The sequence below is a fragment of the Manacus vitellinus genome, unplaced genomic scaffold, assembly GCF_001715985.3.
Source record: "Manacus vitellinus isolate BGI_N305 unplaced genomic scaffold, ASM171598v3 scaffold_5_pilon, whole genome shotgun sequence".
NCBI classification, from domain to species: domain Eukaryota; kingdom Metazoa; phylum Chordata; class Aves; order Passeriformes; family Pipridae; genus Manacus; species Manacus vitellinus.
In genome coordinates, this window is record NW_021940682.1 from 38,187,117 (window position 1) to 38,213,586 (window position 26,470).

General features: G+C 39.7%; 1 protein-coding gene across 1 annotated transcript in view; it reads left to right on the top strand.

Moving 5' to 3' along the window:
* Positions 1-9,951: 9,951 nt before the first annotated feature.
* The window catches only part of YAF2 (YY1 associated factor 2), a 32,930-nt gene continuing 16,411 nt past the window's right edge, over positions 9,952-26,470 (top strand). Inside the window, exons 1-2 of the mRNA XM_029963480.1 lie at positions 9,952-10,148; positions 10,289-10,413. Coding sequence (XP_029819340.1) covers positions 10,122-10,148; positions 10,289-10,413 — 152 coding nt within the window. The 5' untranslated portion in view covers positions 9,952-10,121. The remainder of the gene's footprint in view (positions 10,149-10,288; positions 10,414-26,470) is intronic.

Here is a 26,470-nt window from a genome sequence, read left to right on the forward strand (position 1 = left end):
GCTTCCAAATATCAAGAATTCCATATTCCAAACTCCATTTAAATAATTTATTATCAATGCAATTTTGAATGCTTGCTTTTGAAACATTCCACATTTTCTCTGCCTTGAGTGTTACAGTGCCCTTTATTCTTTTAGACTAATACAAAGAGTTCACTCAATATGCTTGAGTGTTCTGGTCTATCAGAATGATATCTTATCCTGGCAAATGTCCAGCTGGTACTTCATTTAAATTTACACAAACCATTAGGATTTTGAACTCCCTTCATTCAATTTTCATCACACAAACCCATGTTTGTACCTCAGTGCCAGTACACAACCTGCCTACAACACTTTGAAATTAAGGATAGTTAGCTTCAGAACATGCCATCAAATTATAAATTGTAATTTATCTTAAAGGTGCAACTTGAATAAAGCTCAGTTTGGCAGACCAGAGACATTATGACTCATGCTTTGATTTTACCTGTCAGGTGCTGTTGCAGTGTTGTTCTGGCTAGTGTCCCAGGCAGACTCCTAAGAAGACAGAACACAGCTCTTAGGTTGTGTGCACCTTTTAGACTTTGAAGCTCCACGACTTTCTCTTGTATTTGATGTCCTGAGGTTACCAAATGCAGACAAAGTCAATCCGTCTTTTCCTGACACTTTCTTGTTGAGCTGCTTCTTTCCTGTGTCTGCAGTAGTTTGTTATCTTCTAGTTACACAGGGACAGAGTCTTATCCAGAGTTAAGTGTACGGTTCAGACAACTTGCATAAAGCTATAATAACCGAAGCAGAGTATCTAGTATGTTTTACTGCACATTAATGAGAGACATGACTAAAGAGTTTCAGATATCTCTCTCTTCTTAACTGTGAAATAGCTTTTCTCCAACAAAAAAATCCAATCATTTTTTTTCTTTCAAAGAATTGAACTACAGCTAGAACTACCAAATTTGTTTAAAGTTTTCTTACATGTGCAGCTAACAAATATTCTGTTGTTAACATATAAGCTAGCAACTCACATTATTATTTTCTTTATCTACTTAAGTACTTTCTCAAGGATAAGGGAAATGCCTTTATTGTATATTCGACTGATATAATAAAAAATACATTCAACTCTTCATTCTTAGCAATATTTATGAATATTTATATGAAAATGGTAGTAGTTAAATGGACTTAGAGAGAAAAAATTTGGACATTAAAATTCTCTGGAATGTTACATAATTTTCAATTAATTAAATATAGAAGCTTCTAAATAGTCTTTTCATAACCCCAGTCTTCAGGAAAGGGCAATTCTTTCCTGAACTATCTAATTTAATAGAATATGTATAAAGATTTTATTCTGGGAGAGGTACATTAAGGCACTGCATGTCCTTATGTGTTTTGCAAGTGGTAACGAACAAACTGAGACAGAGATCTGGTTGGTATGTTTGAAAGCATAAATCAGAAGCTGTCACGCAAAGCTGACTTAAAGCTTGTGCTTACACTGCCTTGATCCTGGGGTTTCTTTGAAGATTTCTTTACAGAACTGTAAAAGAGCATTCTGAGGGTTAGTCAAATGTATGTAACAGCTACAGATGACAATATCTCCAATGCAGAATTAATCATAGAATCATCGAACCATAGAATATGTTGAGTTGGAATGGACCCATCAGGATCATTGAGTCCAACTCCTGGCCCTGCACAGGACACTGCAAGAATCACACCCTGTACCTGAGACTGTTGTCCAAATACTTCTTGAATTCAGAGAGGTTTGGTGCTGTGACCACTTCCCTGGGGAGCTTGTTCCAGTGCTCAACCACCCATTGGGTTAAAAACCTTTTCCTGATATCTAACCTAAACCTCCTGTGACTCAGCTTCATGCCATTTACTCAGGTCCTGTCACTGGTCACAAGAGTGAAGAGATTGGAACTTGCCCCTCCACTTCCCCTCACAAGGAAGACTGCAATGAGGTCTCCCCTCAGTTTCCTCTTCTTTAGGCTGAACACACTGAGTGATCTCAGCCGCTCCTCATATGGCTTCCCCTCAAGGCCCTTCACCATCTTTGTTGCCCTGCTATGGATGCTCTCTAAGAGCTTAATCTCTTTCTTATATTGCAGTGCCCGAAACTGCACACCATATTCAAAGTGAGGCTGCACCAGTGCAGAGCAGAGCGGGACAATCCCCTCCCTCGACTGGCTGGTGATGCTTTGCCTGATGCCCCCCAGGACATGGTTGGTTCTCCTGGCTGTGAAAAATTTGAGATTTTTCAAATTCTCTTTTGCATAACTACATTGCCTTTTTGTTTTGGTTTGGTTTTTGTGGGGGTTTTTTGTTTTTGTTTTTTGTTTTGTTTTCAGCAGCCAGAAAGCAGCAGTTTAGCTTGGGAGTGGAGCTTTTGCATTACTGGTGTGATGCAAAAGCCTTTGCACCATTAGCCCTGCAGCCTTATGGTCATTTGCAGGCTAGACAGTCCCAGACAAGCTCTGAGGAGAAGCTGGTTTGTAGAGATGTCATCTGACCTCAGTGTTCAGCTTCCAGTGATGGTGATCTGGGATGATCATTGCAGTGGTTTTTTTCCACAGCACTGTTTTTTGCATTTAAATCATCTTAAAAATAGCAGCACTGTAAGGTTCGATAGTCTTTTATTTGAACAGTTTTTCTTGAATCCTGTCTTCTACTTCAGCAATTACCTAACAGGAGGAATCAATGACAATCCATGTTGACTGACAGGTTCCTCTGGGAGATTTCTACTTCTCCTAGACCTAGACCACCTGTCAGTGCATGGGCTCGCTACAGACAGTGCTCTGAACCTACAGGCAAAGCCTGAGGGTACACTCCACATTAATTAAAGAACTTCATTATTCTTTCTCTCTCTCATTTATGTATTAATTTTGAAATTAATATTTAAAATTTATTTTGAAAAATAAGCTTAGTAAAACACATTTACCCAATATTGAGTCTACACAGACCAGCCCTGTACTTGGCAGCAATATAAGACCAAGCAGAAGGGTGGGAAGAGAGACAAATGGGTGGTAAGGGGCAGTGCATGGTTATTTAGGGTGCTGGTGTTGCAATAACCTTAACACGGTGGCAAGGAAATTGTCTTCTCCTCAAGGAAAAAGCTTCCTCAGCTGGCCTTGATTCTGAGCCCACACAGAAATGTGTTCTAGTAGCTGAATCTGATCTCTGTGATTTATTTTTTCATTTTTGTTGTTTGGATTTTATATTTTGTATTCAATTTAATGAAAATGAGCAGGGGAAAAAAAAAACAAAGGAAAAATGGAAAATGTAACACTGGAGCTGGAGGCAGAGGATACTGACATGGCTTATGTCATGAAGGGTATAATCTTTTGCCAAACCGAAACGATGCCAATAATTCTAAGCCAAAAAAAAGGTGAGATCTCTTACCAGCACTCCTGCATGCTGCACCTTCATTAAATTTATCATTCTCTTCCTTACCTAGAATAATGTGGAAACTGGGAAAAAAAGGGACTCCTGAGGTTTCTCTTAGAGATCTCTTACCTCAGAATATTTCATAATGAAAACATAGTGAGCTGATATGGAATGCCTTTTAAGAAAAATTTGAAATTGTTTTGAATATTTAAGTACCCATGTCTTTGTATATATAACTATAAGCAGTGAAATATGTTTTTTACTACAGACAGAAAAGGCATTCTTCTCATGGACTTATCATCTCTGTGTGTTCTTTTCTGATAGAAGGTTGGTTTTCTCCTTCACTACTTCTATTACATCTGAAAAAATCAGTACATCTTCAATATCATTTTTCCTACTGATCCCACAATGAAGACACATTCACCCTTTCCCCATCGTTAGTCAAAGATAATGCCTGTAAGTCAAATTCTGATCTCAGAGTAAATCTGAAGGAATTCATAAAAGAGATTTACAGTGAGAAAAATTGAACAGCAGTTTTGATCCGAAGGCAGTTTATGGAATCCAGCCACTGCAGTAGGTGTGCTGACTTGACATGATGTTGGAGCACTGAACTAAGCATGGAACTTGCTTAGGGGCTTTAATTCCAGTATTTCATTTTTCACTCTGACAGCCTTAAAAAAATGCTATGCAGGAGCAGGAAGCTATGTGACTTTCAGCCATATTCCCTAATCAGATTCCAAATGCTTTAAATCTTGTTGTAAAGTGTGAAATCTCTGCTGTTCTTCCTCTGGCACTAATTCCACTGGAAGCCTGCCACGTGCATGACACAAAAACAGGAAACTCAACCTCTTGTCAGATTTTAACACTTGAAAACAACTACAAGAGAGAGCATCAGTGAAAGTGAAAATCAAGCAAGAAAAGAGTGAGGCATGACAGAAAAGGAAGTTGGGGGATGGAGCAGGCAGAATTAGCAGTATGGAAGACCAGGTAGAAAGACAAATCTCAGACATAAAGACAAGGAGGAAAAGAAAACAGGAGGGAGAAAGAAGGAACACATAGAGAGGTGAAGGAAAAGAAACAACCAGGAAGATGACAAAGAGCAGAGAAGAAATGAGGGAGTAAATTAGATGGGATAAAGGCACAAAATGAAATCAGGGAGCAGACATGAACAAATAGCATTGAAAGTGAGATACTTGTTTTCTCTCCTATAGCCCCAAGGGAGCTTGGCTTGCTAAATGAGGTATGTATGTGTTCAACCCTGTAACCAGCCAGATCTTATGCTGATGTCAGCAAGAACTGGCAGCTGAAGACAGAGATTGTTTCTGTTTAAAGGAGCCTCAGCAATACATACCTTTTCCCCCTCAGGGGGCTCTGGCTTTGCCCAAACAAGTCCCTCCTTGGCAGAGGATGTGCTGGACATCTACCTCAATTCACCTTGATGGGAGCAGACAGGGAAAGATTTAGCCTCAGATTTATGTAGTTGCCAAGGGCAGCTTCTCTCCAGTTCCTTTGACCCTGGAGATCCAAATTCACAGATGCTAGTGAGCCTTGTCTCCCTCTGCTTCCTTTATAGATGGTTCAAAGAAAAACTCTGGCTTTACCATTTTGAACCATTTGGCCTGTAGGAGACAATCTTTCACCATTTGTTAGGCTGGAAACTTCCACAGGTTCCTCAAGTCCAGATGCAGGGTGTGAACACCTTTCCAGTGTCTGAAGCAATCAGCTGGTATACCCTCAATTTAGCATTCAAAAGCAGTTTTAAGCACACCACTCCTGTGAGACGTATAATAGAATTAAGTATTGGTATTGTTTCCTAACAATCTGATCCATCTGAAATTAATTATTCTCTTCAGTCTTAAAGAAGAGAATAATTGCCACCATGTGCCACCATGCCTGGAAATCTCAGTAAAAGGAACAGAAATATTTAATGAGTGTCGAAAATGTTCTTTTAGTCCTGCCAATGATCCTTCACACCTCGGATTACCTCAGAGAGAGTCTGAATAGAAAAAGAAGGGAAACTTATACTTTGAGAGTTTTCTTTGATAAAGCAGAGGAGTTAAAGAAACTATAGAACAACTTTTAAATTTACTACAAAATCTGAAAGGATAAAGGCTGTGCCCAAACCATGAGAGTGAATGATAAGTAAGAAGTTATTGAAATAATTATTTGATAATTGCCAAGCATCTGAAAGTAAGCGGTTTGATAATTTCATTTCAGTTCATAGGGGACAAATATAAAAAATAACCCACTATGGTCAAATTTTTCTTGATCTTACACACACAGCTACTGCTGCTGTGCTATAACCTGCAAGAGTTCTGTGCACAATCCTCTGTCTTATGTGTTTGGAGCCAAATTTGCACAAATCGGCAAATTATAGCCCCAGAAAGACTCCTGGGCTTAGTCACCACCATGTTACTCGAGATTCATGACAGTATATCCCTACTGATGTCAGGGCCATTCTAGCTGTGTGAAACCTGAAGGATATTGTGATAAACCAACTCTCATAAGTGCCATAGTTTCCTAAAAGGTATACAATATGTTTAGGTCAGGCTTGTACATGCAAGGAAATGCAAACTCTTTAAAATGGTTTTTAGGCTGTCTGATATTAGAAAATAATACAAATCTCTAGATGTGGTCCCTCTCTGTCCCAGCCCTTTCTAAATCAGAATTTCACTCTCCTACCTCCACACACTAGTAAGAGAAGCATGGATTGTCAGGAGCCACTGATAGTTTTTTGATAGCTTGGGCTGCCCCTGAGGCTGAGCAAACACCGGCTGGAGAGGCAGTTCTCACTATCACCAATCTTACTGTCTTTATTATAGGGTCTGAAAGCAGCTTTCACTTTTCACTAGCTCAGGGGGGCTTTTTTTGGTTTTTTGTGGGGTTTTTTTTTGTGGTTTTGTTTTGTTTTGTTTTGTTTTGTTTTTTGTTGTTGTTTGTTTTGGTTTATGTTTTTTGGTGTTGGTGTGGGGTTTTTTGTGGTTTTTTTTTGTTTTTTTATGTGTGTGTTTTGTTTTGTTTTATTTTGGTTGGTTGGTTTTGGTTTGGGTTTTTTTTGTTTGGTTGGTTTTTGCAGTGCAGCATCACATAGAAACCCAGGCAGGATTTGGGCCTCCTTATACCATGTCAAAAAACCCAACAAGTCAAATTCCCATGAATTGATTTAATTGTGTTAATTTTGTTATATCGGTGCAACCCAAAGAGATGCACCATGCTGGAATAACATGCACTTGTTCTAGTGCAGTTTTATACTTATGTAGTTTTCCTTTTCATGAATAAGAATTAAAAGGTGGCTTACCTATAATATAATGACAATCATTTTTATGGAGAGTTTCTTGAGCTCAAGCAGTGACAAAGTGATTACTTAATTGCTCAAGATGCTGATAATGCAGCAACTGGCTTAGGTTTGATGTGCACAACAATGGTTCAAGTATTGACTAAATGGCAAGTCTTCATAGGGATTTACACAGCAGCAGCCTATTCTTAAATAACCTTGTATGTGAATACCTTTTTTCAGGAACAACTGTGATTTTTCCCTGCAGCAAGAATTTTCACACAAAAAGATACTTAAAAATATGCTACCATCCCCTTTCACATCCTCTTTATTATGAATAAACTTTTAAGTGAGAAGTCATGAATGCTGGAACATTTATACCATATATTGAAATATATTACTTCCACAAAGCTATCAGCATAATATCATCTTCAATATCATAATCATATTGTGAGCACTTCTCTTGTACAATGCTACAAAAAAAGTCAATTTTAAGATAATAAGAGACCAAACACTAGCTAGAGAGTGAATACCTGATGTACAAAGATACAATTATATTGCCCATCTCTTCTGTCTCAAAAATGTGTTTACATTAGCTCCGCTGAACTAAAACAGGGTGCAAATAACTATTCTGGAACAACTGTACTTCTAGATGAAATTAAACCTAGAACTAGGGGAATTCAAAATGAAGGTTCATTCATTCTTACTCTTTCTTTCCCTGAAACACTTTTTAAAAGACTGCTAATACTGCTAATAATGTTGTCATTCAAAGTTTCTAGGTCATGTGCCATACAGTGAGAGTCTAAGTCATGTGCCATAGCAAAGATAGATGAGTTTTCTGAGTTCATATGGGTACCACTGGATGACAAAATATCTGGCTATGGAATACTCAACTTTGTCAGTTTGTATCAAAGTCTTCCCAAATCTCTTCCGCATCTGACTAATGCACACACCTCTTCCATGTGCTTTCCTGCATTGCCATTAAATAATGCCTTCTATCACATTTCATTTGCAAAGATGACATGGGATGGCTTGATGGTTTCAGTGGTGTTCTCTTGTGCTCCTATTTGAGGACAGAACAAGGTGTGAGGAAAATATCCTTTCTTTCCTCTTTGGTGTTATTCAAGAATGAGACCCACCCTTGCACAAACCCGTGGGCCCTGGGAGTAACACCATGACCCATCCACCTGAACTTTTGAATGCACCCTCTGAATCACATTTCAGCTCCCAAAATAAAGATGTGTTGGGAGCTTGGTGGGAAACAAGTCCAATGCTGCTGGGAAAACATGTTGATTTTTGAGCACTGTGGTTTGGTGACAGCCTTGAAGCAGGTGATCTGGAACACAACAACCAGAAAGATTACTTGTCTGCTAGGGATAACACTTGTGGCTGGCAGTTGCGATTCTTCTGACTGATTAGAAATGGTTCTCTCCAAGAATGGTTCCTGAGGGATTACAACATATCCCAGCCTTTGTAACCATCACTGGAAGTTCCGTTTCTCACAATTCGTATGGAAAAAGTAGGCTGTGACAGAGGAAAGGTTAAGAGAAAACAGTTGTTTCAAAATAATTGCTTTCCAAAAGTGAGGAAATAATATGTTTATTTATACATTAGAAAGAGTGCAATGTGGAAAAGGGCACAAGGAGACAGGTTTCTCCACTGCTTCCTGTTAAGAGATTTCTATGTAGTGTGAGGTTCAAGCACAGGTGAGACACCTCATATAGTACTGTAATTTTAAAGGGTAGATGTCCAGTTCTGGACTACTTGTGCAAAGTGCTCTTTATAGTCAAAGGAAAGAAATGATCCCTGTAAAATTATGGAGAAAATTGTAGATGCCTGTCTTAGCATCAGATCAATCACTTTCAGCATGAACTTATTTCTCCCCGCTGGGGGCTGGTCTGGGCACCTAGTTCACATAGATGTCTAACTAAATGCAAACAAACCCAGGCCAGCTATCTGTGCGTGGTATGGCCCACCCTTAGATGTGCAATGCATACATTTTATTCATAATTTACAAAAGACTCTATGAGAAGCATAAAGAGAGAAGAAAGAAGGAAATCACGATAGAGGAAGAAAGGAAAAGCTGAGGCAAATAGAGAAAAAAGCCCATAAGGTGAGGAAGATTACAATGCTGGAAGCTGGATGCGAATGCAGAAGGAAATTAGGATGACTTTCCAACCACAAGTAGGAAATCCTACACAGTTTTCCACTTGCTGATGCACAGGGTTGCTAGAGAGACACAGAAACTATGAATCTTGTAGAAGTGTTAGTGCTTGTACATAAATGTAATGTCCCAATGAATGGGTCTTTAATTGCTTTCCTGAGATGTCAAGCACTTTATCTATGTTTTTCCTCTCTCCATCATATCTCAGTATTTCTAGCTGAAACTTGTTTTGACAACTTTGCCTTCAGAATCAGAAAGTTCCTCCATTGTCCACTTGCTTAATTTACAAAAACATCTGTCTTCACACACTTGGGTAAAGCTATCCTTGGGCATATTTTGTTCTTGAAATCTTATCATTTCCGGACAAAGACAATGCAGCAACAATAGCTTTGGTCACTGACATGCTGACCAGTATCATCTCGTTGTCTGCTTGCACTCTGCTGTCTACCTGTGTCTAATGCTGTCTTTGTTACGTACTTAGGACATATGCTCTTTGTTCAGTTTGCACAGCATCCTGCAAAATGGCATCCTAGTCTGTGACTGGGCTCCGGTGCTCTAAGATAACAGAGGTGATAAACCCCCGTATCCTGCCTGATGTTGCTATGATGCCTGTGAACCACGTTGTACTTGCAAGTTTTTAAGTGCAAAAGCACCGCGCTGCACACGGGTGCCAGGTATAACATCGCTGTCTCCTGGTCCTGTATTGGTACCCACGGCGTTCTCCACTGGCCTCAGGCCAACGGGATGCTTCGAGACCAAGACTGCTAAGCAGAACTTCGTGTTCAGTTTATTCCCGTTTCTTTCTTACTGTAAAGCACGTCCCGGAGCAATTTCTGTGGGAAGGAGCACAAGGTGCCAGTGCGATCAACCTTGCGCGACAACAGAGCAGCGGCTTCCAGGGCAGAGCCGCGCAGGCCGGCTGCAGTCCCTCACACTCGCGCTCTGCCCGTTCAGCCCAGCACCGCCTCCCGTCCCCCGTCGGGGCGCCCCCGGCGCCGGCACCGCCCCCGTCCGCCCGTCGCCCCCAGCAGCCCCGCGTTGCCCGGGCCCCGCCGCCGCCGCTCGCAGCGCCCGAGCCGCCGGCGGAGCGAAGCTGCCGCCGAGCGCGGCCCGCGGGGCGCCGCGGCCTGGGCGCCGCTGCTGGTTGGCGGCGGGCGGACACGTGAGCGGGGAGGCGGCGGCGGCAGCGGGAGTTTCCCGACAGCTGGAGGTTGCGGCGGCGGCTCCTCCTCCCCGGGTCCCCGCTAGAGCCCGGAGACCCCCCGCGCTCCTTCTTATTGACAAGCGCACAAAGGGCCGCGCCGGGGCCGGGTCGGGAACGCGTCTGGAGCCGGCATGGGAGACAAGAAGAGCCCGACCAGGTAGGGGCAGCGGCGGCGCCTTCTGGTTCCCCCGGGCCCTCCGGGAGCGCGGGGCCGGCGGCGATGGCGGCGGGGTTGCCCCGGGGGCGGCGGGGCGGCGCGGCCGGCGTTGCCCCTGGCGCGCCGTGTGTCTCCGCAGGCCCGAAGCGGCAGCCGAAACCTCCTCGGACGAGGGGTATTGGGGACTGCAGCGTCTGCACCTTCCGCAACAGCGCCGAGGCCTTCAAGTGCTTGATGTGCGACGTGAGGAAAGGCACCTCCACACGGTGGGTCGCCGGCGGAGGGGGGAGCGAGGGCGGCGGGGGAGCGGCTGTGCGGCCGTGACAGGAATGGGGGCCGGGGAAGCCGCGGAACGTCCCCGGGGTGTGAGGGAGGGCGGCCGTAATAGGAATCAGGTCACGTTTACCGGGGGGTGTGCGGGGGGGCGGAGGGGAGCACCCAGCCCCCCGGGGCTCCTCGGTAAACCTGACCCAGCGGTGTGCCGCGTGTGTGGAAACAGAAATTATAAATACCAGGAAGGGCATAATTGCCTGCGTACCCTAACCCTGGAGAGGCTGTGCCCCTTGCATGAAGAAGAACCATCACCTGGGGTGTGCCTGCTAAGGCACCCTTTAATATTTTTTTTTCTTTTAAATTCATGTTTTCTGTGAGTTTAACTTTGCCACATACATAACCCCTTTGTATAATTATTATTATTAGTAGTAGTATTAATTTTAATTCACTTTTCATCACAGAGTATCACCGTCCAGGTTTCCGGGGGCTGTAGGGGGTGGATTATAACCCTTCAGTGTTTAGAAAGGAATTGTTAGTTGAATTGTGCCGTATGGAATTGCATCCTCATGAAACCGTGACTTCCCAGGAGGACCTTTTCTCTGTACACCAGTCGGAAAGCTTGCAGTGGATTACCTTGCAGTGGTTCCTGTGCCTGCCGGTGTTTTTCAGTATTGTGGCTAAGCGTGTGTGTTTGGGGAATGGAGGCTTTTTATAAATGAACAGGAGTGCACTTGTAGCCATGCATGCTAACAGAAGAGAGTGTTGCTCAAGAATCCTTTCTTACAGTTATCATACCTAGAGGTTAATCCTGTCGGCAGAAGTTTAAATGGCAATCAAAGTTGCAATTCTATCAAAAGCCACAATTACACTGTAGATATTGGTTAAAGCAGTGATGAATATGACTTGCAACAAATGTTACATTTGAAATTGTGACTGCAAGGTTGGATCCAATTACATAAGAAAAAAAATTACTCCTTTTCTGGAGTTGGTTTCTTAGACTTTTGAAAACCAGAATGAGTGTTGAAAGGACTTCTTATAGCTTGAGATTTCAATACTGGTTGATTTTTTTTTTTTAACAAAGGAAATCAGTGAGGTAAATGCACTGAGGGGGAATTGCATCTGTCACAAATAGTGTAGTTTGCAGTTATAACAATGGCATTGTGTTTATATCACAGAGAAATGTGTAGAGATTGTAATTTTCAGCAAAATAAGACTACTGAATTAATGCAAAGCCTTCAAAAAAGGCTCTTTAACATCCAGTCAATTTGATAGGCAAAGTCAGTGTAAAATTATGTTTTGTTGCATTGGAAACTCAGCTGGATAAAAGCACTGAAACTTAAAAACCAACAAAACAAAAAAACCCCATGCCAAATCAAAGAGTGTGGAGTTCCCGAGAAACAAATATTTTCATTGCATTCTAGTTTCCACCCTTGAATATTTCATATTTTATATAATTTAACAAGAAAACATTTGGTTTGTTTTTTTTTTTTTAAATTTCCAATTTCTCCTTGACAGTGACCTGCTACAGAAGAACTGTAGTTGATAGGTAGATTTTTGTTTCTCTACTTAAACACTGTAACAAAGTGTACCTGAGTAGGTTTATGGATTTCTTTTTCCCATAAGGTTTAAATGAATTGCATTTTCCTGTGTTTTCAAAGTCCAGGTTTTACACATGGCATGAGATAAATACAGGTTGAAGTTTTAGGCCAAGCAGTTTTTGTCTCCAATTCTGATATTTGATTTGAGCTAGTAAGTAGACCCTTGTGTCCATGGAGAGGATCATTAGGGTGCCAAAGAGACACAAAAGGCCATTTGGGTGGTTTTATTATTTGGGTTTTTTTTAAGCATCTCTAATCCAAGTGACAAAGTTAGTGCCTTGTTAAAGCATTTGTTGGTATTGCCTGTAGGACAAAATGGTTTTCATCAGTATTGGACAGAATAACAATACTACCATGTTTTGATGACAGTGAGAATGCATTATTTATTTATTTCAGTCTTCCATTTTGAAGCTTGATGTTAGATTAAATTGATGCCTCAACATGGTTCTTTGTGTGCAGTGTTCTTACTTAAAATTTTTGACTGTTTTTTTAGTGAGGAGAGCTTTGTCTAGAAGGCAATGTAAAACACTGCCTTTTTTTTTTAATTCAGAGAAATGTCTTCTTTGTGGTGGAATGTTTTAATATCTGCTTCTGCATGTTAAAATTCACTAAATATGACCAGATTTTCAGGTGGAAAAACAGGCAATCATATTTAAGTTTAGTGGGTTTGAAGGCCACTGGGAATCAGGTGCAAAGTTCATTAAAACTTTTTTTTTAATACTGATTATGTACATTTAACTTTACAGAAATATTCTCAGGTGGGGGTAGGGTTTATGGATGTTTTCACTGTTGAATAATTTCTTCTTTCCAAAAGAGTTATCTTTTGTGCCAGGGGCTAGACATGGATTATGTTCTTTAACAACTGGTGGAATTGTTAAGATTAGTGCAAATAATTCTTACGACTTCTTGATTATATCTTATTTCTAGACTGAATTTGGAAAGCAGATTAGATCATGGAGTTCAATTAACTTTGTCTATGGCAGTATTACTTTGACTGATTAAGCTGGGCTGTGCTTGGAGGGGGGGTGTCCAAGAGAAATCCTGGATGCTGCAGAAAGTGGTGTAACTGATTCCCAAGGTGGCACTCTTTTCCTTGGGTTAGTACTAAAGGAGTACCCCAACATGGTGCCAGTTAGATGTGCCATGAGTCAGATATAGAACTAAACTCCCATCTGCCAGATGAAAATCCCTGTACCTTTTACTCTAGAACCACTGCCAGATGTTAATTTGGTAATGTCACTGAGGATCTAAACTCCCCCTGTAGGCATGGCTTTTGTATTTACTTTCTAACCTAAATTGTTCTGTTTTGTTGCTTGGGTACTGAAATTGCTATGTTCCTCTTGATAAGAGGCTGCACTGAATATAGTAATTTTCTACGTGTGACCTTTAAAACATTTTGAAATCATCTGGATGAAAGACATTATATAAACATAAAGAACATAGGACTGTAATAATCATTTCTTACTTGGATAAATCTCCTGCTGAAGTTCATTAGAAGCATGAGTAAGGAATACTGAAGAGAACCCTAGCGTACTATGTTATAGAGGGAACTGGTAGCAAACTCTATATTTAGGTTGCCTAATAGTTTCCATAACAAAGAAATTGTATGATCTCTTTGAGAAGTTTTATTGTTTGCAGAAATCATCGAAGTTTGGCAAGAGGCAAAGTCCTTAGGCTAAATAAGTGGTTTGATTTCCTTGCCCCATGAAATTGTTTGAGTTTTACTGAGACTAAATCACTTGAAAAATCATCATTCCCCATCTGTCACCCATGTTGTACAGAGAAGTCTTTAGTAGAACACTGAAAAAGCCCAGACTGGAATCATGTTAAAGCAACAGTGGCAATGATGCTGTGCTGAAAACACATAAGGGAGTTATTTTGTTCCTGGGGAGGTTGTAATGGGGTTGCTGAATTTGGTCTGACTCTCACAACTACCGCTTTGTCAAAAGAAAGTTGCCTCCATTAGCAAGCTACCATTTCTTTTCTTTCTTTCCTTCTGCTCTTCATGGCACTATCTGAATCAGGAGTATATTAATACTGATTGACCTTCAAGAATTGGGCTGGATCCTTGGACAGACCTTATTGCAGCAACTATTTGCCCCTGGTTTGTCTGTCCTTCAATAGATGTTTGGATTTTGCTATTCTTGCCAGCTAACACCATTAGTCACTGTAATTTAGATGTGTTGTAAAGCTGAAGATTAAGAGTTTCAGTGTTGCTGGGAAGAAGTACACAAGAGGACTGGCATTCCCTCTACAGGAATGTATGCTTCCTATTCTCCTCTGCCTTCTGGGAGACTGCATTACTGCCCCGTTGTCACCTCTCTGCTCAAACTTCCTTAGAAGCATTATTAACACTCTTGTTATTCAGTCAGCTATAGCATTGAGACTTAAAATTACCTGTCACTTTGTTTTCCTTCATGTGGTTTTTATGTATGTGGTCTGATCTCTAGTTGCAGGACCCTATTCTTTTTTCAATGCTATGATAAACCACTTCTCCTTTCAAAGTGAATGATGAGCATCCAGGGAAGTGTAGTGAGAACTGCAGGAGGAACTGCAAACACTGGCTTTTTAAAATTTGAAATGTTTGGAATGATACTCTGCTATGTAAATAAAGGAAAAAAGAGGGGTAGGAACACATGATCAGTTTCCCTTTTTCAGAGTTGATAGCATTCTGTGATTTTTAAATTAGGTAAAAAGGATATTTTCACTAAAAGTATTGTCTTAGCTGGTTAACAGGGGAAGATTTGTTGTACAAAGTGTATTTTATGCTTGTTATGGTTTTATTTTTTAGAGCCTCTTTCATTACTTTCTCTGAATTCAGTAAAAACTTAATCTTGCCTATAAATTTGGGTCTTAGTGCACACTATTCAAATCCATAATAATTTTCTTTTGGCGGGGGAAAGGAGGCAGAATAAAGAAATGAGATGGGTACAAGTGACTTCTGCGAAATTTTGTGGGTTTTTTTTGGTTTGCTTGCATGTAGTGTGGTGGGTTTTTTTTTTTAGGGATTCCTATTTGATACACATGTTGAGTGAGCTGCTATATGGAATATCATTTATAAAATAGCCCCTGAAATTTGTATCCAGAATGAGAAAGTTATCTTAAGTCAGGATGAGTTTTTGTGGATTTGGGATCTGTGCCTCTTAACATCCTGTACTGCCAAAGTAGAGACATGTATAACTAGCTGAATGGGGGCATGGCTTCCTTGTCCTGTGATCTATTGATCTTCATTACTGAATTGCTCCTTTTCTCCCAGCTGAAAAAAGCCAAATTTAAATCATACCAGTCTGAGGTATAAGGAACTGGGATGCAGTCTTTGTATGTTTCCTTGGTATTTGGTCTGTGCTCCTTGAGTGTGCCTGAGAGGCTGGCGAGCTAATATGTCCATGATTTTATAAACATGTCTGATAATCTCCTAAATATGAGATATAGGTCTCTATTTGGAACTGTCATGAGTTTGTTTTATGCTTCGAGAAGCATAAATGAAGTGCTTAATTTTTTAACTTGGATATCAAGGTCATTTTTCTTCAGAAAACATGTGCAATTTGTTTAGTCATGTACCATCTGGATGTTTATAAGCACAAATCAGTTACATTTAATCAAATCTGGTATTTGTATTTCTGTTGAAATCCAGTACTGCTGAGGACAGAGTTGGTACTTCTCCTGTATATCTGGTTTAATGCATCTCTTTCACAACAGCTTGTTAAGGACTCACTCTTCTGCCTTCCACTCTGCAGCCTCTGCGTGTGCACATATGTGTATGTGTCGGGGGGGAGGTTGTAAAGGAGAAAAAGAGGAAGAATTGCTTGTCGTGCTGATTTTACAAATACATGACTGAATCAAGCTTAACAGACTGAAGAGCTGTTCGTTACTTGTGGTAGTTTGGAGAAGGAAATATTTGCAGGACTTAAATGACTGGAAAAGTCATATATAATCCATATTTTACCAAGCTCTATATTAGAAGTTTTATATTCTAGTGTCAATATTAAATTATAAAAAAAAGTAAGAATAAATAGTTCTCTTTTGCTCTGTAGATAGCCATGGGGTAATCCAGTCATTCTGGACTTCCAGTCCGATTTTTAAGAAGAGTTTTTAGAATTGTTAGGAAACTTATTTAGGAATTATTTTCCCTGAAAAAATATAGTGAAACTTAAGAATTCTGCACACATCAACTAGAATGAGTTTTTGTTTTCTTTATTAAACAATGAATGAATTTTTATTGAGTGGCCTGACTCTGTTAGATGCTTCTGATGGGTGTAGCTTATATGGGCAATAGAGAATGCAATTCACGACCACTTGAAAGAAGATCAATTCTAGAAAAGAAAGAAGTTTTTCAGTTTTCCAAAGAAGTGTGGAGGGGGGTGTTGATTTTTTTTTTTAAGATGAACTTGACAGATACTTTAATCTGTTACTCTAAACAGCTCATAAAAAATGTGTTGGTTTTTTTTTTTTCTCTCCAGCATGAAATTGATATTTTTGGTTTGATGCTTTCTTGTTTTCTTTTTTTCTGTACCTCCTTCCTGATGTCTGATATACCTCAGTAATTTTTTTTTTCCTTCACTTTATTAATGCAATCTTCCCAGAACAAAACAAAGAGTGTTTTTGATACTGGGCTAAAATCCCATAGGATCTGTTTGATCCAACTTTGGTAGTTGATTTAAACCTAGTTTAGTTGTTCCTTTTTGCATCATGTTGAAAATAGAACCATAACATTGTAGAATCGTTAAGGTTGGAAAAGACCTCTAAGGTCATCGAGTCTGACCATTAACACAGCACTGCTGTGTTTACCACCAGACCATGTCACCAGGTGCCACGTCCATACATCTTTTGAAAACTTCCAGGGATCCTGACTCCTAGCACTTCCTCGGGCAGCCTGTTCCAATGCCTGACTACCCTTTCAGTGAAAAAAGTTTTCCTAATATCCAAACTAAACCTCCCCTGGTGCAACTTGAGGCCATTTCCTCTTGTCCTGTCACTTGTTACCTGGGAGAAGAGACAGACACCAACCTCCTACAACTTCCTTTCAGGTAGTTGTAGAGAGCGATAAGGTCTCCCCTGAGCCTTCTTTTCTTCAGACTATAATAACCCCTGCTGCCTCAGTTGCTCCTCATAAGTCTTTTGCTCCAGTCCCTTCACCAGCCTTGTTGCCCTTCTTTGGACACGCTCCAGCACCTCAATATCCTTCTTGTTGTGGAGGGCCCAAAACTGAACACAGGATTGGAGGTGTGGCCTCAACAGGGCCGAGTACAGGGGGACAGTCACTGCCCTGGGCCTGCTGGCCACACTATTTGGGATACAAGCCAGGATGCCATTGGCCTTCTTGGCCACCTGAGCACACTGCTGGCTTGTGTTCAGCTGGCTGTTGACCAGCACCCTCAGGTCCTTTTCCACTGAGAAGCTTTCCAGCCACTCTTTCCCCAGCCTGTAGCAGTGGCTGGGGTTGGTGTGACCCAAGTGCAGGATCCAGCACTTTCCCTTGTTGAACCTCATACAGTTGTCCTCAGCCCATCAATGCTGCCTGTCCAGATCCCCCTGCAGAGCCTTCCTACCCTCCAGCAGATCAACACTCCCACCCAGCTTGGTGTCACCTGCAAATTGACTGAGGATGCACTTGATCCTCTGGTCCATGTAATCAATGAAGATATTAAACAGGACAGGCTCCAGTACTGAGTCCTTGGAAACACCACTAGTGATCACCCCCCATCTGGGTATAACTGTTCACCACCACTCTCAGGGCCCAGCCATCCAGCCAGTTTTTTTACTTATTACCTGTCCATACCATGGGAAGCCAGTTTCTCCAGGAGAATGCTGTGAGAGACAGTGTCAAAAGCTTTACTAAAGTCCAGGCAGACAACATCCACAGCCTTTCCCTCTTCCACTAAGCATGTCACTTTGTCATAGAATGAAATCAGTTGGTCAGGCAGGACCAGCCTTTCCTAAAGCCTTGCTGGCTGGGCCTGATCCCCTGGTTTTCCTGTAACCTGGTGTGTGATGGCCCTCGAGATGATCTGCTCCGTGGCCTTCCCTGGCACTGAAGTCAGGCTGACAGGCCTGTAGTTCCCTAGTGTTATATCGGCCAGAAATGTAGTTACTTGGCCTTCTCTGTGTATATACACCTTATGTAATTAAAAGAAACAAACATGGAGCAGAAAGAAATCGATCGCTTTCTATAAACATTCTTTTTTTCCCTCCTATGATAACTAATGATATCAGAGCTGCTGAACAGGAAGAACTACTTAGCCCTCTGATTCCAAGATCTCAGATCTGATCATGGATTTAGGGGATACTCTCTCTAGAAGGCCAACTTTATTAATAGTACTGCAGGATCACAGAAAGGTTCTGTCAGCAAAATAGATTAGCATTTGTTTTCCACAGTTAGAAAGCAGTGAAAGCTCTGAATTCGTTTGTGTTCATTATAGGTTTGGGTGTAAAGGCTGATATGTCTCATTTGTCTTATTGTCCTAGGAGCTCAGGATGGAAAAGGTCTTCCAGTGATTTAGACCCTCTTCTACTTTGAAAGAGGATCAGTAAACCTGGGCAACTTCTAGCATTATCTTTATGCTAAAAAGTCTCCAGTGAAGGGGACTATAACCTCTTTAGACAGGTTATTTATACTGCCTTTTACCCTTGCTGTTTTTCCAGATATCTAACCTTTGTGTTCAGTGAGATAGGTTGATTTATACTCCCTCTTCCCCCTTTAGTGCATTACACACTACATTTGTAGTTCTTTGGTTATTGGCTTTTGGTTTTCATATTCACCTACTTTCCCTCTGTAAGTCTTCATGTAAAGAAGAAAATTTCAACAGTCTTTTCTTAAAGGTAATGATTTTCTTAAATCATAATTCTTTATATCATTATTCTTTATTCCTGAGTGTTCAGTTGACACATTTGTTCCTTACAGTAGTAACCCGGAATGAGGACATACCTTCAGCTGAGTAATTCCTAGTGTATGGTTTAGAAGGACTGTGGCTTTCTAGAATTCTGCTAAATTGCAATGTCTGATGTTCACACTTCCCTGAATGAGAATTTTCCTTTGTGCAGTAGTACCATGATGTTGACTTATCCCTGCCTTGTAATCTGCTTGATCCAGTACAGTCTGGTGTCCTTTTGTATCCCATTGTTACTTAAGTAGGGCTTTTTTTTCATGCTGTCATAAGGCCCGCAGTGCTTTGTGCTGTCTTTCTTGGAATTCATAATTTTGAGTTGTCTTCACTCAGGATGGTCTTATCAAATAGTTGTCACCACCTTTCAGCTTGATGCTTGTTCTATTCCTTATTCCTTTGTCCAAAGCATGATTAAGAATATTAAATAGTATACCCGTAGAACCTCACTATAAAAATTATGCTGTACATGCTGCTGTCTCTGCAGCTGGTTGCTGAGAACTATTAAACAAGCAAACCCAAATTTTGAACTTCATTCTGAAACTTTGTCCTCATCATAGTTTAGCTTGAGTGGGAGGATGTATTTTTGACTGTGCTGCAAGTAAGACTTGGAACATGTATTCCTTTTCTCCTAGTCAGTAGGACTATCAGTCCATAAAAGAGAGGAACTAGCTGTGACAAGCCAACTGGCTTTATCCTTTAATGCTCCCAATTCTTAAATAATTTCATTCTGGTATCCTTCTGAAATTTGAGTTAGGCTGAGTTATCTACTCCTATCTGCATTTTTATTTCCCTATCTTGGGAGTTCTCTTTTTTTTTTTCTTTTCCTTTCTGCAGTACTTGATGACTTTTTCCATCTTCATGTAGTTCTCTAAACACTTGATTCTGAGGGTGAATTTCATTAGAGGCTGTAGACTGCCATGATTAACATTCAGTAGCCCAGTCTGTTTCGTATTCTCACTTGTACTCATACTGCCTTGTTTAATTTGGTTACATGGAATTAAACTTTTGTGTGGGTAGTGAAGCATGGAAGCCTTTATGCCTTCTGGTACTTGCTTCCTTTCCGTATTTGATAGTGGATATACTTCTCTCTGTTTTCATGGTTAAGTACTTTCCTTTGGGGCATAAGTAGTGTGTGTTTTGATGTGTTTAGTTTTGGGGGTTTCTTGGAGGGCTTTTGTGTTTGTTTGTTTGGTTAGATTTGGTTTGGGATTTTTTAATGTTTTTTTGGTTGTTGTTTTTGTTTGAGTGTTTTTGTGGAAATGTCCTCTTTGTTTCTAGTGCCACCAATGGTATTCTTGCTCCATGTATCTTTTCTAGGGAAAATTATCTGTCCTAGACTAAAAGCTACTGGGATTTGAATAAACACCTACAATAAGATGGACGACATTAAAAGAGAAGTCTAGCTGGTGGGAAGAAAGCTCCTGTATCACCTGTAGAGTGATGAGAAGTTGCATTTTCTGCCCCATGACTTTTTATAGCAATTTTTCCTTGATAGTTGTGACAGCCCACTATGCCTGTTCCTATTTAAAACTTGATAAAGTGTCTGTACTTTTCATCTTGGAAGTCGGGTTAGGACAGTATGCTTTGCAGAAAATTTTCTTAAAGTATCAAGTCGTGTCTTGGCTTATACAGTGAGCTACAAAATACTTCTAAAGTAGGTTAGAACAAAATATTATGTGTTCAGTTTTTACACTTTCATACAGTAGCTTATCCTGGTTTAAGTAGGACAGAGAGATCTTGAGAATTGTCTGTACCCTCTGAAGTGCATTCCACTGGTATGTGGTACACTGATGTGGAGCAGGCTTGAACTTGGAGAGTTCAGCTGCAGTTCAGCTGTTGGTAGGCTTTTGGCTGGCAAATTTTTCATCAGAAGTCTGGGAGAAGACTACAAGACCCTGATGTCTGCTACAAGTTTTTTCTTGTTTTCTTAGAAGTTGAGGGGTGGGGAGGAAATGAACAATTGAAAGTTTTCCCATTCTAATTTACTGGAGATTTGGTACTTAGCTTTAAACTTTTCCATGATGCTTGAATATACTTTCTCTGAACTGTACAGTTCAAATGACAGTGCCTAGCAGAAAAAAAATGTGTGAATGAGTGGGGACTTGAAAATTCACAATGAAAATAAAGTTCCTAACTCTAAAAGCTGAAAAAAGTTGGTTGGCACATGGAGTGAAAGGAAGGAAGGTTGTTTCTTACAGATATCACTGAAATCTGTGATTATGATCATGCACTAGAAGTTCTATAATTGAATAAGAAGGGTGAAAGAGAAGGTCAGGACTGATTCTGTGGCATCTTTTGAGATTAATATGCGTTTTACTGAAGAATGTTATGGAGACTTGACTTTTTAGTCGAAAGTCTTTTCCCCTACTTAAGGTGGACATCTTTGTGGGGCTGGCTCTGAATGCAAGAAGTCTGTAGATTGTGAAGCCTTCTGGGAAGATGATGCCTGCAGTGCAGAACAAATAAGATAGGTGAGAAGCAAGTTCTTTCCTATTTGGTCGCAAAGCCAACTGTGCCAAGTATTGACCCTGTTCAGTGCAACAATGGCTGCGCTGCTGCATCAGTGTGAACCTCGTGTTCTGCGTGTGTTTTTTTGCATAGGTGCAAGAGGCATCACAGTTTCTGCGGGAAGGGGACAGAGGAGCAGCCTGAAGGATCCAATCCTTTGTGGGATTGGCAGTCAGAAGAGGTCACTTCCCCATAAATCCTAAGGATCTAGGGGTCTAAAACAATGTAACCACTGCTTTCTCTGTAGAGTCCCAAATACTGCCTCCTCAGGGGAAGTTGTTAAGGAAACTGAGCTTTGTAACCGCTGCTCATATGGGGCACATTGTCTTCTAGGAAACATAAATTGGTTTTATGTTTCTCTAACAGACTACTTTCAATATATCTGCCATGCTGAGCATTGATGAGCCATAGTCTGTGGCACATGGGAAAGAATTCTAACAACGTTCAGAGGGTTGGAGACTTAACTGGTTGTTGGAGAAGTAAAATTTCATTGCCACTTTGAAAAGTATCCATGAAGATGAACTTTGCCTTTCTAAAGGTCTTGGTACATGTATTTCTTCTTAGAGCAGGCTGTTGTGCATTGTACCAGTTGTCTTCAGGAGACTTGCTGGCCTCGTCTGTTAAATGTCATCTGGAAAATAGGGCATTCCCTTTAAGGGAATGATTAAATAGGAACACTGCCTCAAGGGGTAGTTTTCTGCACATTTTTACTGTGACTGATAAAACCATATGGGTCTTGTGAGTCTATTTTAATTGAATCAGCTTTTATTGAAAGACAGAATTGCTAGAAATGCACTGAATGGATGAATTCCAAGTAAATGATTCACACTGTAAAACAGTTAGGAATATGAAAGCACAAATCAGAGCTGGCTGAAAGTTAGAATTCAAATATGCATAGGATGTTTAGAAATTGCATTGTTACTCTGCAATATGCAGATGGAACTATATTATGTTTTCCCATACAGAACTACTAGCTCCATTGTTTGCACTGTCATAATTACATAGTTGTATAATTTGTGGAGGCAGTGTAATGTACTGTTAACACTCTAGGATATGACAGAAGTAATGGTAACGAGAAAAAATAATTTTGGATAGCAGCGTAAATTTGTTGAAGATGCATTTAATCATGAACTGCTTCAATGTAGAAATAAAGACTAGTTTCTCACAAGATGGCTTTGTGTGGTGATTAGTGTGAGCATATTCATGTGACATGGCAAGCTAAATGTAGTTTAATCTGATAGTTTTTATTCTATGAATAGCTTAATACAGTAGTGATGACTGGGGGAGGGTGAGCTGATCTGTGTCAGAACCCAAAGACTGCTTCTCCTGGTAGTGATTTAATTTAATTGCTAGCAACTTGTATTACAAGAAGTGCTAATAGGAAATATCTTTTACTTCTCATAATGGGACTTCGACTGCTAAAGATCAGGAGAGGCATCGTTACATGAGCTGCTCGCTTCTGTGCAGAACATAGTTTGGAAGATCTAATTGGCCCCAGCATTTGCAATACTACTTAGTATACACTGTGTTCCTGATGGTTTCCCGTTTGCTTTAAATAATATTCCCTTTTGCAGAAAGGAATCTTTTTTTTCTTACTAGGAGGTAAATTGTGGCCTACTTGCACTTGATCACAAAACCCAGCAATAGTAATGGAACAAATGTTTGTGTTGGGTTTATAGCAAAGTTTAAAAAAAGCACCTTCTTTGTTCTGCAATATTGTTTGGCAGAGCCTAGAAGCTCTTGTTGCACAAGATGCTGCAGAAAGACATTGTGGAGTAGGTATGATAGTCAGTAAAAAGATAAATGCAATTTTAGAAAGCAAATTTTCTTATGTATCAAATCTAGAAAAATATGTTGTTAATTGAAAAATTGCCTGATAGAAGAAAATAAAGTCTGAAAACATTGTAGCTATTACTCTGCAAATATGTGGAAGGATATATTAAAAACTGTGCATTTTGTGTGTAGAAATGCTCAATAATTCTGTCAAATTATTTGGGAATGAGTGTTTTACATTTGACAAAAATAGTCCTCTGCTATTGAAGTTTGAAAAATATTTCATGCTTTTAAATTTTTACTGTCAAACTAGCATTGAAAACTTCATTGTCTTGAAGCACAAAGATCAGCAAAAAAGATATTGATGGGGTAAAGATAGGGAATTTTTTTCTTGGTTTCTGTGCAACCAGATTGCACATAACCTTAACAGTACAGATTTGTGCATAAACTGGAATGAATGGCCTAAAATGTAACAGTTAAAGTTTTACCTTCTCACTTGAAGTCTTGTAAGACTCTGTCACTCCTTGTGTGTCAAATTGGCTTTTGACTGTCAGCATTATTACATGAGGATAGTCACTGCAATGACATAATGCATGTATGTGTGTCTTGATTCTAGTCATTTCATTCTGTATTATGAGGAATTCAGGTATCAATTTCTTGACTCTTAGGAAATTCTTTTGCATTTGTAAGCCATGATAATAAGGTTATGATGTGAAATTAAATTTGGTCCCATTTCTTTTATTTAAAGCTGTGAATACCATTGCAATATCTATATAAATATAGGTCTCAACCTTCCAACATTTTTCATGAATTCCTAGTCTTGAAGAAAAGAGCAGTCTCTTTGAAGTTAAGCTCTTTGGAAACAGAAGTTAACTCAAAGCAAGGAAGACTCTGGTAGCTGTGTCTGTTTAATAGGTGAATGTTTAGGTGAAGTTGCTTTTGTTTGTTATCATTGAAACCAATTATAATGAGAGGGGAAAGATACTCTGGAGGGACATAGATGCAAAAATTATTAGGGTCATTGTTACCTTTTCTGCAGAAAGACCTCTGAAAAAGAGAGAAAACATGCCTCAGGAAGAGGGAAAGTTAATTACTTGATATTTATATCGTAACTCTTTATCAGTTTATGAGGGTGGAGGAAGGGAGATAACTATATAAAAAAGACCTGGCTAGTGAGTGGGAGGAAAGTTTATTTACTTCTTACTAACTTCTACTTCATGGTACTTGTTACTTGTTACAGAAAATGAATTTGAACTATCTTGTTTTTTTTCCTGGAGCCATTTAGATCTTCTGGTGTCTATCAATCCATCATGGAAAAGTCACATTCCAAAGCTGCTGGTTGTAACCTGTCCTGGGATCTGCTGAGTGAAAAGCTATCTAAGCTCTATTACAAAGTTACAGTTAGAATTTTGCATAATTAATGTCTTTTTATAAATGCGCAGGAAGCGTATCAGTCTATAATATTACTATAATACTTAACTATAGCTGTGCCCTGTAAAAGTTACTGAAATAGATGCCATAAGAATTGCTGAAAACATTCATACCTAGATGATGGTGTTCTCTGATGTGTTACAGGAGTAGTCATTTCTTAGAAAATCTTCTACCTAAACCCACTTTTTCACATCCTTCACTTTGTTTAAAAAGCTGTTTACTATAATATCACACTTCTTTGTATTTGACTCCCTATCCTAATCTGTTTGCTTTGGAGATTAGGAACTACCTTTTATTTTTAAATTAATTTCTCTAGTTACTATGTTAAGATATATTTGAGAATGTGGACTGTAGTAGTTGGAGGAATGAGGACATGGTGAAGGAGATTTGAGTAGAGACTAGCTAGAATATGATAATAAAGTAAAAGGTATGCAAAGATAAGCTTTTCTTGAGATTTCACTAATGACTGTGAACTAGAAAAATGAAGATTAGAGTGTTGCTGTGGATATCAGATTTCTATTAGCTTCTTGAGACATTAATATTTAGAATAGATGTGAGTAGAAAATGATCTTCAAATAAATTATAAGATATTTAAAGCCTGTACATTTGTGCTGCAAAATGATCCAGTCTAGTAATGAGAGAACAGAGTAGGATTTGAATGATTCAGCTTTGTTCTCAACAAGATTTTAATGCACTTAACTGTATTCTGTTTAGACTTTTAAAAGACACGTATGAAACAAACATCAGCAAGACAGGATTTTTATTAGGATTTGGAATGTTAACAAGGCATTTCTGAAATCGTCACTAGATGAGGGAATAACAAAGGAGGTGGAGGCTGGTGGAGGAGGAATACTAGTATATGATTGAAATTAGAATTCCATTTAAAAAAAATATTGAGTACCTTAACTGAGTCATCTCAGTCAGAAACACACAGAAGCCACACAGTAGCAGATGGAAGGGAGATAGGCAAGTCTGCAGGGCATGAGAGAGAGAGGGATTCTCTTCTATTTACAGAATAGAAGATATTACAGGGATCTCTTCTATTTACAGAAGGTTGCTTTTTAAGCAATTGTCCCTCATAAGTAGTAAACGAAGAGAGATGTGGGATTCAGGAAAACTTGAGTGGTTATTTAAAGGAGCTGACTGACTTTATCTGAAGCCTAGTGAATAGTTGTAGGTAGTTTTTCCTACAGGCCGACTGACCTTGTTATACTTTGCACAAAGATACTTATTCGGGAATGCCTGAATTTGATTTTAGAGTTTCTACTATGTTATTCAGAACTGTGGCAAGTGTTCTGGGTTTAATCCATAATGTATCAGCATACCCTGTGTTTATAATTCAGCTTTTGGAATAAACTGCAAGACTTTGCCAAGGAGATACTGTAAAAAAACCTCTATGTGGAATCTGTAAAGGCAATCACATTTCTTTTTTGTACTGATTCTATTCTTTAGCAGTAAGCTTCACAAGTTTGACCAAACATCACATACATAAATAGATTATTTACTGCTTATAAGACCTTTTGGCAATAGCAATTTTGATAATTCTTGTAAAACCCTGGACAGTAAAATCCAGGGGGCTAATTGACTAAACTACTGTTTCCAAACAATAAGTTCTGCCATGCAATGCTGGTAGGATAGAACATATTGCAGAAGTGTGAAAGAAGTTGATGTTCAAACACGTGATGAACTCGTTACCTAAGTCCTGTGCAGTGAGGGCCTTAAAGCAACACGAATTAGAGTAGAAGATTTGGGAACTTGAATTAACTTGGAAGCTTTTATTCTGTTCACCTGAATTGCCTGGAAGGAAATTCTTTGTATTTAAAGAATATTGTGGATTTTTCATTTTTGAGGAGCTG